At 44.3% G+C, this 13,696-nt stretch overlaps 1 protein-coding gene across 2 annotated transcripts in view; it reads right to left on the reverse strand.

The window, feature by feature from the left end:
• atp2b2 (ATPase plasma membrane Ca2+ transporting 2) overlaps positions 1 to 13,696 on the reverse strand; it is a 396,677-nt gene that overhangs the window by 219,367 nt on the left and 163,614 nt on the right. For both annotated transcript variants that reach the window (XM_078209746.1, XM_078209745.1), the window contains exons 8-11: positions 11,421 to 11,462; positions 9,394 to 9,558; positions 4,815 to 5,029; positions 2,531 to 2,773 (exon numbers count right to left, since the gene is read on the reverse strand). In XM_078209746.1, coding sequence (XP_078065872.1) covers positions 2,531 to 2,773; positions 4,815 to 5,029; positions 9,394 to 9,558; positions 11,421 to 11,462 — 665 coding nt within the window. The remainder of the gene's footprint in view (positions 1 to 2,530; positions 2,774 to 4,814; positions 5,030 to 9,393; positions 9,559 to 11,420; positions 11,463 to 13,696) is intronic.

Genomic DNA, 13,696 nt, shown 5'->3' on the forward strand with positions numbered 1-13,696 from the left:
GAGTCAGGGAAGTTTAATTTTATTTATTAGTGTCACAAGGAGGCTTGCATTAATCATAGAAAATCATAGAAATCATAGAAACCCTACAGTGCAGAAGGAGGCCATTCGGCCCATCAAGTCTGCACCGACCACAATCCCACCCAGGCCCTACCCCCACATATTTACCCGCTAACCCCTCTAACCTACGCATCTCAGGACTCTAAGGGGCAATTTTTAACCTGGCCAATCAACCTAACCCGCACATCTTTGGACTGTGGGAGGAAACCGGAGCACCCGGAGGAAACCCACGCAAACACGAGGAGAATGTGCAAACTCCACACAGACAGTGACCCGAGCCGGGAATCGAACCCGGGACCCTGGAGCTGTGAAGCAGCAGTGCTAACCACTGTGCTACCGTGCCGCCCTGCAATGACTTCATTAACACTGCAATGAAGTTACTATGAAAATCCCCTAGTCGCCACACTCCGGCACTTGTTCGGGTACACTGAGGGAGAATTTATCATGTCCAATGCACCTAACCAGCACATCTTTCGGACTGTGGGAGGAAACCAGAGCACCCAGAGGAAACCCACGCAGACATGGGGGGTACATGCAGACTCTGGAGACCCAAGCTGGGAATCAAAGCCAGGATCTCTGGCGCTGTGAGGCAGTAATGCTAACCACTGTGCCACCGTGCTGCCCCACCACTGTCAAGTGTATGAAGCATGCACACCAATATGATGTGTAAAAAGGTGGCCAACCCAGTCCCCTTGTGTCATGCCAAGTGAGTTATGAGTACCCTTTACATTAGCGGCGGTCTCACATATTGCATCCTACAATATAATTGGGGGGAAACTTCTGTGACAACCTGTTTACAATCATTATGCTGTTGCCAATGCCAGTGGGGAAAGATCGATACAGATAGTTGTCGCATCGGCTGCCATCTTCCTTGGTCACCTTTGACGTCATGGCATTTTCATCGGACTATTTGAGATGAGTTTCATTTGGTGATGTGGAACATCGACAATAGCAACAACACTACTGCGATTACATTGGGAGTTCTCTGTTAAAATCACAACCCATTTTCTCTTAGCCAAACCTATGTGGCCTGTCGCGAATAACTACTCTGCTGGTGGACTCAGTACAATCAGTTCCTTCAGTTTGTTTTCCAATCAGTTGACGATCAACACTAGCATTTTAAATGACCAACTTGCATCCATTCTGGGCAGAACAGTCAAATCAAGATTTTGATGTGCACAGTTATCGGAATGTTCTAACTTTATCGAGTATGCATTCAGAATAGCCCCAGTCATCTACACTAAACGCAGTATTTGCCGCACAGCAAGTTATAGCTAAGAGATAAATCCTTAGCAGCATCGTAACAAGTTGAAGTTTGCCCCAGGGCATCAAGTCACTCTGTGTTTCCCTGGAGTATTATATAAAACAGACAACATGTATTTCTTAAATACAAGTTAATCCTTCATCTTAAACAATGTCACATTAAATGGGAAAGCAGAAGATCTCAAAAAAAATTAGGAGTCAAATTAAGCCTTTTATGAGACTGATTTTTATAACTGATCAAAAATTTTCAAGGGATCCAATATCACATTTAAATTTCCTGGAGTATTGTCCATAGCTGTGCTACCTTTTCTTCTGTTGGACAGACCTCAAGCTTCGCACCAACCTTCAACACTCTAGTTCCTAATGGCCTGTGGGACGGTAGATTTTTTTTTTACAATCTGGTTTGCTGGAATTGCCTGAGTGAGACTGGAAACTGCTCGTGATGTGCTTGGAAAGCATGGGAAGACATGCAGAGGAATACTTTGAAATCAGTGTCGAATTATTTACTATACCTGATAAACCTGAAGGAAGAGGAGGAGTCAGCACATCGATGTACAAAATGGGCCATTAAATGTGGTTGGAATCACTTGAACATTCTTGACAAACTTTGGAACTAAGACAGGGGCTGCAGTTCCCTGGCCTCCTTGCCATATGTTTCTCACAGCGGGGAGCAACGTGTCGTTCACTGATGCTGGGATCTTCTGGTCCCACTGCTGTCAATGGGATTTCCCATTTATCCCACCCCACCTCGCCAGGAAACCCACGGCAGGGGAGTGCCGTCAGCGGGAGAGGAGGTTCCCACAGGTGTTGAATCCTGGCTAGAGTTTTGGAAGATGACCAATTTTATTCATTGAAAATAATATATCCCAAAGATTATTTCCACATTAGCAAACATTTGAATGCTGTTAATAAAGCAAATGAGCCATTGAGCTTAAAGCCCAGAGGAAAATAGCAGCAGGCAACTCCAGTAGAGATTAATGCAGTCCTCCTCATCCGCACAAATCTTCACAAATTACCTTTCAGTGCCTCTTACTTCCAACAGCAACTTTCTCTGCAGAATATCTGGCCTTTGTGCATCTGCTGACACGACTCGCCACATTAAGCGACCATGTCCAATAGTCATTTGGCAATCTGGAAACAACTTGGCTCCCAAAAGACAAACCCGTCACGCACCGTAATTAATGCACTAAAATAAGAAAGAAAAGCCTACCAGTATTTTGGAAGTGTAAGCACTGTTGAGAGATATTGCGTTGACGAGCATGTCCAGTGATTTTGTAGGGAGGACATCAGGATCTGGGACTTCTTTATAATGGACATCCCCAACGTAAGCTTGCACGACGGTCATTCGGTTTGTTGTCAAAGTGCCTGTCTTGTCAGAGCAGATTGCTGTAGCATTACCCATGGTTTCACAGGCATCTAAATGTCTCACCAGGTTGTTGTCCTTCATCATTTTCTGGTCAAAAGAGTGACAATGTAACAGTAAATAACTGCTTCTCAATATTAGACTGTTTGAAAATATCCTTTATACTCGGATACGTGAATCTCTTTGAAGAGTTCATGACTGTAAATCTTATATTTTATTCCAACTTTCTTTTGTTGATGAACCCCCCAGATTCCCTGGCTGAATCATCAGACAGGTACATCTCCCAAGCCTTTATCAAACCACAATTCCATAGCTGAGAGGGGGTGGTGACTAAAGTAACACTTAGGAGGAAATCCCTGGTCTTCTCTTCCTCCTCTTGGCTTGACATCTTGATTCCTCATTGCTAGTGCTGGTGACCGATACAGGAAAGATTGTTATTTTTCTGGCGCTATCCTGGGCTCCCTTTGATGAATGAGGGTTGCTGTCACTCAGGCATCCCCCCATCCCCCTCCAGGTACCTGCCAACTGGCTGTATCAGTCATTATACTGCCCAGCCCAGGTCCATTTGCTGCAGTGAGACAGCCATTTGCAATCATCACCAGCACAATAATGAAGCACGGCCCTCGAAATGGTCAGCAGGAACTGGCAGGTGTTCAGCCCGCTGTCTACGCCCTCCTGTCCTGGAGTTAAAACCTACTATGTGCTATCTTCTCCACTAAAGCATTACAGCTGGCAACAAGGGGGGGTCAAGGGTTGTGGGGAGAAGGCAGAAGAATGGGGATGAGAGTCATATCAGCCATGATTGAATGGTGGAGCAGACTCAATGGGCCGAATGGTCCAATTCTGCTCCTATATCTTATGGTCTTACAGTCTAACACAACTCCACTCTCTGTTCCTGACCCAAGCTCTCCAGCTGCATTGCAAAGCCCATTTCCCCATTCAGCTACACACTATCTTAATGTCAAATATTCCAAATTGCAGAGTTTTACCTCTTTATGAATCTTGGTCTCTTGTGATTTTTTAAAAATTCATTAGCAGGACATGGGCGTCGCTGGCTAGGCCAGCATTTATTGCCCATCCATTGTTGCCCTTGAGAAGGTGGTGATGAGCCGCCTTCTTGAATCCCTGCAGTCCATATGCTGTGGGTTGACCCACAATGCCGGTAGGGAGGGAATTCCAGGATTTTGACCCAGCGACTGCGAAGGAACGGCGATGTATTTCCAAGTCAGGATGGTGAGTGGATTGGAGGGGCAGTTGCAGGTGGTGGTGTTCCCATATATCTGCTGCCCTTGTCCTTCTAGATGGAAGTGGTTGTGGGTTTGGAAGGTGCTTTCTAAGGATCTTTGGTGAATTGCTGCAGTGCATCTTGTAGATAATACACACTGCTGCTACTGAGCGTCGGTGGTGGAGGGAGTGGATGGGGTGCCAATCAAGCGGGGCTGCTTTGTCCTGGATGGTGTCAAGCTTCTTGAGTGTTATTGGAGCTGCACCCATCCAGGCAAGTGGGATGTATTCCATCACACTCCTGACTTGTGCCTTGTAGATGGTGGATAGGCTTTGGGGAGGCAGGAGGTGAGTTACTTGCTGTACTATTCCTAGCCTCTGACCTGCTCATATAGCCGGTGTGTTTATGTGGAGAGTCCAGTTGAGTTTCTTGTCAATGGTAAGCCCGAGAATGTTGACATGTATGTTGTAATGTATTTCTAACCATTCCCTCAATTTTCTTTTCAAGACCTCTGAGTTACTGAATCATATTATTTATACATTTCAGTACAGACAACATAAAGGATGCCTCATTTGTATATCCCCAAAGCTAATCCAATCAAAGTTGTTTTAATACCACAGGGACCTCACCGCCAATATAAATTACACAGTTGAAGCGTAATGTTTGGATGGACTTTTATTAGTTAATCATTTGTTGTCACCACAGCCTTAGTGGGGCCGTTAACATTGACCTGCTTACTTCAAGCCTCCCTCAATCAACAGTTCAATGGCGAGACTTACAAAAACTGTAAGATGCAACCTGACACCACCAAAAATGACTATTTCTGTTTTTTGAAAACCCATTAGGAAGAAATTGGTCAGCTTATCTGTGAGGCACATGGAAAAGTATAAGTGGACATTTTCATACCTTGACAGAGTAGGCCAGTGAGATGGTGACTGCAAGTGGGAGGCCTTCTGGGACAGCCACAACAAGCACGGTGACACCAATAATGAAGAACTTAACAAAGAACTGGATGTAGACTGGTGTGCACTCGGGCAGCCACTGCAGTTTTTGAATCACAAAAGTATCGATGGCAAAGTACAGCACGAGGATGATAACCGTGATTGCTGACATCACCAAACCTGGAAAGGATTCAGTTAAAAAAAAAATACTAAGTCACTGTCACAGCAGCTGTTAGCTTCATATTTAACGTCTTAACCGAGAAGTTTAGACACAAGATGTGGGAGGTTTAGCAAACACCGATCGAGGACTGCAAAAGACTTGAGGGAGACAGGCAGGTTAGCAGAATGTGCAGACAGGTGGCAAATGCGAGTTAATGTAGGTAAGTGTGAGGTAATATATTCTGCGAGAGTGAAAACAAGGGCTGGCAGTGATCCGCTTAATGTAAAGAGATTGAACAAGTGTTGGGGAACAGAGAAGCCGAGGGGTTAAATCAACAACTCCCCAGAAGTGTGGATTCAATCGCAACAAGCCAAGATAATTTAGGGTTTTATAAATATGGGCACACACAAGGGCAAAGAGGAAATTATGAATTTAAACACAGTGTCAGTTATATAAATTTGAGTTAGATGCAAAATACTGTGGATGCTGGAATCTGAAACAAAAACAGAAAAGTGCTGGAAAATCTTAGCAGGTCTGGCAGCATCTGTGGGGAGAGAATAGAGCCAATGTTTTGAGTCTGGAAGACCGTTCGTCAGAGCTCTGATGAAGGGTCATCCAGACTCGAAACGTTGGCTCTATTCTCTCCCCACAGATGCTGTCAGACATGCTGAGATTTTCCAGCATTTTTTTGTTTGTGTTGATATAAATTTGAGTGACGTGCATAATTCTGGGCACAGCAGAAATCTTGAACAAATGGCCTCGATCTTCTGCTGTTTCTCTGGGAATTATGATTAATCTTCTGTTGAAGTCACAACAGACAATCAGGACAGCGCCCAGAGTGTGAGGATTTCTGCCTCTGATGGAATTCAAATGGTCACATTCCAATACTCCAGCTTTCTGATACTTTGCACCTTTCAAGAGCAAAATCAATGTAAGAGTAAATCTTCGAATTTAGCTCAAGAGTTGGCTCATCAAACAGAGTATATATTTAGGAGCAAAGAAGTGAAAGTGGGTCATTCCATCCATCATGGGAAAACAGGAGCAGAAGTAGGCCATTCAGCCCCTCAAGCCTGCTCAGCCATTTAACTAGATCTTGGCTGACCTTCTACCTAAGTGCCATCTTCCCGCAACATCCATATATCCCTTGGTGTCACTGATATCTAGAAATCTACTGACATCTTTGCTTTGAACATAGACAATGACTGAGGCTCCACAGCGTTCTGGGTTAGAGAATTCCAAAGATTCACATCCTCTGAATGAAATAATTCCTGCCTATCTGGGTCCTAAATGGCCTATCTCTAATTCTGAGAAGGTGTCTCCTGATTCTGACACCCCCCTGCTCACCCGCCCCCCCTCCCCCATCCCCCCACAACAGGGAAAAGATCCCTCCTGCATCTACCCTGTCGAGCCCTGTAAGAATTTTGGACACTTCAATGAGCTCACCTCTCATTCTTCCAAACTCCATAGAATACAGGCCCAATCTCCTCAATCTTTCCCATCCCAGGATTCAGTGTGGTGAACCTTTGTTGCACTCCCTCTATGGCCAGTATATCCTTCTTTAGGTATGGAGACCAAAATGGCACACAATACTCTAGGTGTCATCTCACCCAGGCTCTTTACAATTCCAGCATGATTTCCTTACTCCTGTACTCAAATCCCCTCGTGATAAATGCTAACTTGTTAACTTAATCCTAATTGCTTGCAGTTTTTTATTCATTTATGTGAGGTGGGTGTCACTGGCTAGGCCAGCAATTTCTACCCATCTCTGGATGTCCTCCGCCTTCTTGAACTGCTGCAGTTCCTGAGGTGTAGGTACACCCACAGTGCTGTTAATGCACCTGCAAGTTCGCTTTCAGTGACAAATGAACACCCAAGATCTCTTCAGATAACAAGAATTCCCAATCTCTCCCCATTTAAGAAATACCCCATATTTCCGTGTTTTCTTACCAAAAGGAATAACTTCACATTTTTACACATTGTCCGCCATGTTCATGCCCGCTCACTCTGCCTGTCTATATCTTTCGAAGGGTGTTCTGTGCTCATTGGGGTACCTTCCCCCACCTCCCTCACTGCCCCCCCCCCGCAAGATGATGCCCTCTTTAGTGCCCCCCCTGATCCTGAGGATGCCCTAATCTATTCCCACCATAAAAGCCCAGGGCTGGGATTCTCCCAAAAAAATTCTAAGTGTCGGATTCATGTGAAAACTGGAGTAAGTCACGGTGGTTTTTTCAGTGGGAGTTCAGAGAAGAATCTCCCACACTCTGCACACTGCAGAGTGCCCCAGTGTGATTCATTCCAGAATTCAGTGGTTGGGGCCAATCCCTGCCTGAGAGGCCAGCAGCAGAGTGCCGATCTGTCAGCGCTGAGATCGGCGCATGCACAGTAGCCCGTCTGCCGGCCTCCCGATTGCTGGCCAGCCCCGCGGTCCCCGCAACGCCAGCTCTCTCACCACCTCGCCTCCATGGCCCGATCACTGGCCCCCCCGAACATTCCTGGGCCAGCCTCAACCCTCGTCCGCCCGCCACCACGCCCTGCCAGCCCGCCCTGATCTTAGGCAGTGCCAGAGGGCCCAGGCTGGCACTGCCAAGGTGCTATGCCCAGGGGGCACCAACCTTCCCTCCACCCCCCCCGAACCCCCTAGCTGCCCGACCATCTGAGGGGCCCCGGTTGTCCTTCACTCCAGCAGGGTCAGGCTGCCAGCTCCCCAAATGTGGAGAGCTAGTCTGAACCCTGCTGGAGTGAAATACTCCTGGTGGGGTGGGAAATGCTAGCTGGTCTGGAGATTTCAGTCTCTATGCTAATAGCATTGAAATCATATTTAAATTAGAATTTACATAAATTATGCGGCTTCAAACCTATTTCCGGTGCGGAGCTGACACCGCTGGATATCCAGAGCTGGGAGTCACGCTCATGACTGGACGCCCAGCACGGATCCAATGGATCAGGCGCCATTGAAATCTCCCAGCCCACTGCGCTACAAAATTAGCACAGCAGGATGGGAGAATTGCCCCCCCCGCCCCCCCCCCCCCTCAGGACTTAGCTTAGTCCTGGGGTGTCCATTGCTCTCCTTCCCAGGTTCTGCTTGCAATCCCAGCTGTACTCACTACTGCACTCAGGCATGGCTGGGACACTAGAGCTTTTGGCAGCTTTTGAGAACAGGATATCCTCCCATTGAGGGCTGGAAGTCCCACTCTCCACCCATTGAGGTTGGTGGCAGCATGTCACTGCCGTGGTGTGGCCTTTTTCTAAATCAGTCATTTTGGAACTAAATTTATATAGGGGTCACCGCCCTCCATGTAAAATTCAGTCCAGCAAGTTTGAGCAAACATACTATAGTGGATGGTATGGCCTGAGTGAGTTAAAGTCATTTCTTGGTGTTGGTCAGTTACGTATCTGCTTCAATTTTTGTTTTCGGAAGCTATTGTTTTTCTTAGCAAATTGATTGAGGTATGATTTTAAGTAAATGTGAAGTACAATGGCACGACTGCTGATGGTTCATACCATTTGCACAATCACTTTCTAAATTTGACATCACAAGGTAGCTTCACAAAAACTGGAGCACAATGATTCATGGAGCACCAGAGATAAGCTCCCTGGTAAATCACATTGTTTTTATACCCTGTCCTAAAAGCGTAGGAGGATAAGGGGTGACCTTATAAAGGTTTATAAAATCATGAGCGGCATAAAAAGGTGAATAGCCAATGTCATTTCCCCAGGGTCCAAACCTAGAGGGCAGAGGTTTAAGGTGAGAAAGGAAAGATTTAAAAGGGCCCCAAGGGGCAACTTTTTCACACAGAGGGTAGTGCTCATGTAGAATAAGTTGCCAGAGGACATGGTAGAGGTGGGTCCAATTACAACATTTAAAAGACATTTGGACAGGTACATGGATAGGAATGGTTTAGAGGGGTATAGGCCAAACGCAGATAAATGGGACTAGTTCAGTTTAGGGAACATGGCCAGCATGGATGGGTTGGGCCGAAGGGCTTTTTCCCATGCCGTATATCTCTATGACTCTATCTGAAAATGTGGAAAGTACTCAGCAGGTCAGGCAGCATCAGTGGAGAGAGAATCATGGTTAACATTTCAAGACAACAGTAAGGAGTCCTGATGAAATATCATCGACCTGAAAAGTTAACTCTGTTTCTCACTCTAAAGACGGTGTCAGACCTGCTGACTATTTCCAGCATTTTTGTTTTGTTTTTATTTAAGATTTCCAGCATCTGCGGCATTTGGGTTTTGTTTCAGAGCTGTTGATTTTGCGAAATGAAATTGCCTGAAGATTCCCTGAAGGAGCATTCGCAGTGACTGTGATCTGTTACCAGCATGGTTTGTACAACTTTGCTTGCTCAAGGTTAATAGTTCTCTGAATAAGCAATCAGTTCACCTGCTTTTCCTATCTGCACCGCCAGTTTGGTGAGCTTGCCCTGCAGTACAGACTTTTCCTTCTTTGGTGTACCCCCCTTCTTCTTCTCCTTCTCGTCTCCATCACCACCTTCCGCACTCTTAAGAGGTTGCATTTCCATGGCAGCAGCGCCATCTTGTTTCTTGGCTAAATTTAAACAAATGTAAGAGAGCCAGTCAAAAACACTTTGAACACATGCAGCTGGTATCCTTTAGTAATCACCTGAGTGCAAAAACTTTCAAAATCAATTTATGTAAAATTTGCGACTTGCAAAGAAGACAACCTTCCTCCAAAGCTCCATCGTAATGTTCGGAAATGGAACTGCAGACAAGTGCAGAGTTACAGTACGCCTCAATGTTCTATATTTGCTCAATTAATGAGGTAAATGTTAGTTATTGACAACTGACCAGAGGACAGTTGCTTGTTGGCGGAAAGGACTGGTCTGTTCTGAGGAACGATTGTTAGCAAGCTTCCAGAGAGCTATAGCCACCAAATGGGTGCCTGTTGCCAGTTCCAGAGGCCTCACGACTGACTCAACTGACAAAATGATAATCCTGGGGATGAGGTGCCCAGCAGTGGTGAGGGAGGAGGGGGCGGGGGGGGGCAATAGTTTTCCTCCTGGTCTTGCAATAATATTCTGAAAACTTACCGTTCTTGGCACTTCTTTTGAATATCTGCAGCGATTTTCCATCCCATGGATTACCTCAAGTATGGCATTGGACTTTGACGTCTACAGATTAATGAGGCTATCTAATTTGCTTGGACACCTCCAGCAGAAGTTGGCAGGAAGCGTAGCAGCGGAGTAGAGGACAAGGACGACGGGTCCACCACCTCTATTGCCACCATCTGGGCGGAAGAAGTTAAACTCTCCTTGGCTTAATTCTGTTTTGCAATGGACTCTCAACATGTACAAAGAGCAACAGATTATTCTGTGCAGTCTCACATGTAACCTGTAAGCATGGGCCATATTGCCAACAAAAGCTTTCTTAAACTGTCAGAATTCACAATGCACCTAATATCCAACACCATTTTTTTTTCAACAGGTTTTTTTAAAGCATATAGCTACTTTCAACAGCTGAAACTATTTTTGAGTAAATATATGGATGCGTGCTAGATGTTTTCTTATAAAATGTATTTACAGGTTTCTCTCTTTCTCCCCTCTGGCAGTTGCTTCGTCCTTGTATGCTATTCCCTAGGGAACAGGCAAAGAGCCTGCGCTGCTCCTCTGTTTAATGCATGAGTCACTGGTGAGAGGAAGCAAGAGGATTGAGGGGTATGACTCAATCTTTTTCTTTCTAATCTCTCTCTGTGGGATGCACCTGACCTCCACTCCGCACTTCGTCCTGAAGAGCTCAGCAATCCATCATTTGCAAAATAGTCGTCAAATTTAAAAACATTTCTGAAGGAACCCCAATGCGATTAAGATTCTTTGACAGCTAATGTTTTTTTAATGCTCTCCTTTCACATGTTTTTGACTAAAATTCTATTTGGCCATTTCGATAATTGCAAAACTTTATTGGATGCTTAAACATCTATCAAGTATCTGTTGCATTGTTTGCTAGCAAGGCTATATATAGCATCCCCATTTTGGCTATTAGGTAAACAGCTCTGTATCATATTAATGCTCATCCTAAAACGTTTTTCAAAGCCAAAGTATTCGTATAGTTCTGCAAAGCCATATTTAAATTTCAGAATATTACAATACTAAGACATCAGCTGGAACAGTCTATAAGAAGGTCAGATGTGAGTTAAATGGTAGACGGTGGAACTCAAAGACGTTTCAGAATTTTAAAAGGCTAGAGGAATTACAGAACCATTAGAGATGTGGGAGACCGCATGACCACATTTAATTTTTTAAAAAACCTTCCTGAATAAAAGGAATTGGAAAGAGTTAGTAAACACTGGGTCACCACTTCAGAAGACTGGAGAAAAGGAACATCTTAATTGAATGGCATTGAAGTCGGAATAAAGTAAAGAGAGATTGATTGACTGTGGAGAGGAACGGTTACCTTTATTCTGGCTGTTCTCCATATTCCCATCCTGCATTTTGCCTATGATGAAAGAGTACAACAAACAGAACAGAAACAAACAGTGAAGAGTCACAACAGAGACAACACATGATAGTGTTACATTGCAACCGAAAATAAACACAAAATGGTAGACACAGTAGACAAATCTTAACAGTTTTTAATGGGCAGAAATCTGCAACTGATTGGAGAGCAGTCTATTTAGCTACACAAGGATTCACCAGTTCATATTTGCAAAAAGATATCTGAACATATTACTCAGGGGGAGCCGGTTACAGTGCACCGTGAAGCTTGACACAACAAAAATCTAGTCCAAGTGACTAATTACCGTTTCAGGTGCATAGGTGAAAAGGTATCACTCAAATGGTTGTCAGTAAATAGAACTGCTCTGCGTCTACACATGAAGTGATAATGTTGAGATTGCATGGTACACAGATATTGAAATGAATGCTATAGTGCTAACTGTGGTTGTTTGGGGCATTATTTTGGCAGCTGAATAGGGGTTGGGGGAAAATGAAGATTGAGGACTATCATCTCTAAAGAGAATTGACGTGGGCAGCATTTGTGAAAACTTAGCCAGGTCCATTATCTCAGTTGTCTTATTTTAACCTGCTTCCCTTTGAGGAATTCCACGCATTAAAGCCATGTGTTCCAACAAGTTAATTGAAGTTCCCTCATATCTAATTCCAAGACATCCCAGAAATAACTGTGTGAAGAGATCACTTTTTCCTAAGATTGGGATTTTGCTTAGTTGTGAAATAATTTCAAGCTTATTTGCAATCACTGCTGGGTGGAGAATGCCGTACTTTATGTCACCTACACTGCTGAAGTGAATTTATAAAGCCCCAACCTCAGCTTCATAAATGAGTAGAGGACGTAGCTCTTGGGGTGAAAGGGATTAAAGGATATGGGAGGAAGGTGGAATCAGGCTATTGAGTTGGATGATCATCCATGATCATACTGAATGGTGGAGCAGATTCGAAGGGCTGAATGGCCTACACTTGCTCTTATTTTCTATTTTTAAAAAACTCATTAAAAAAAATCAATTGTGAGCTCGAATTGAACCTGTATCGCGAGGAGTCACAGTTCTTTTGCCTGGTGACTTTTTTTTTTTTCTTTTTGATTGGCCATGGTAAATTGCCCCTTAGTATCAGGGGGACTAGCAGGGTAAATACATAGAATTACGGGGATAGGGCCTGGGTATAATTGTGGTTGGCATAGGTTTAAGGTGAGAGGGGAGAAATACAAAAGGGTCCAGAGGGGCAATTTTTTCACACAGAGGGTGGTGAATGTCTGGAACAAGCTGCCAGAGGTAGTAGTAGAGGTGGGTACAATTTTGTCTTTTAAAAAACGTTTAGACAGTTACATGGGTAAGATGGATATAGAGGGATATGGGCCAAATGCGGGCAGTTGGGACTAGCTTAGTGATTTTAAAAAAAGGACGGCATGGACAAGTGGGCCGAAGGGCCTGTTTCCATGCTGTAAACCTCTATGACTTAAGCCAACAGCACTTATCTGATTTTCCAAGTTCCAATCTGTTTCTCTAACCGCCATGAAAACACATCAGTTTCCACCGACTAATATCATATCCAAATGATGTGAAATGTGTTTTGAGAACTGCTAAGTTAAGTATTTGGAGAATGGAGAAATGAGATGGCATTTTATTCCAATTAAGTATTGTGGTATTGGTTTCCATATTTGCAAGGAAAAAAATCAGAAGGGGGAATACTGCTGCCCTTATATCGAATATCAGATTTGCTCTTTGCGTGGTCATCCCCTTAGTAGAAAGCAACTGATATTTTTGAACCTCTCTGCTTGTATCAATGTCTGACAAAAAGGTGAAGTGAAGACTTCAAAGCGGCACAGGACTAATAACAGTTGGATGAGCAAACGGCCGATGGAAAATCATGCAAATCCCCCTGGGATGGAAGGTGCGGCTTATCGCTGGCTTCAGTAGCTGGTATTAAGGAGAGCAATTTTAATTTAGCCTCACATCTGTTGTATGCATTTCATAGAATTTCCTATACCCGCAATATAAAACATTAAGTGCACATTCTGAAAGTGAATTCTGCAGGCAAGTGGTTATGGTCAATGGCCTTTTAGTGTTCCATACAGAAGTGGGAATTATAAGCAACATGGTTATGCACCATTCTTGACACACATCCGTAATGCACTAATGACGTCAATGCTGAATCACTGTCCTCCTACTCTATCATTAAAATCCTTGCATTTTTTTGAGCCGGTGTATGTACTGATTC

The sequence above is a fragment of the Mustelus asterias genome, chromosome 3 (genome assembly GCF_964213995.1).
Source record: "Mustelus asterias chromosome 3, sMusAst1.hap1.1, whole genome shotgun sequence".
NCBI lineage: Eukaryota > Metazoa > Chordata > Chondrichthyes > Carcharhiniformes > Triakidae > Mustelus > Mustelus asterias.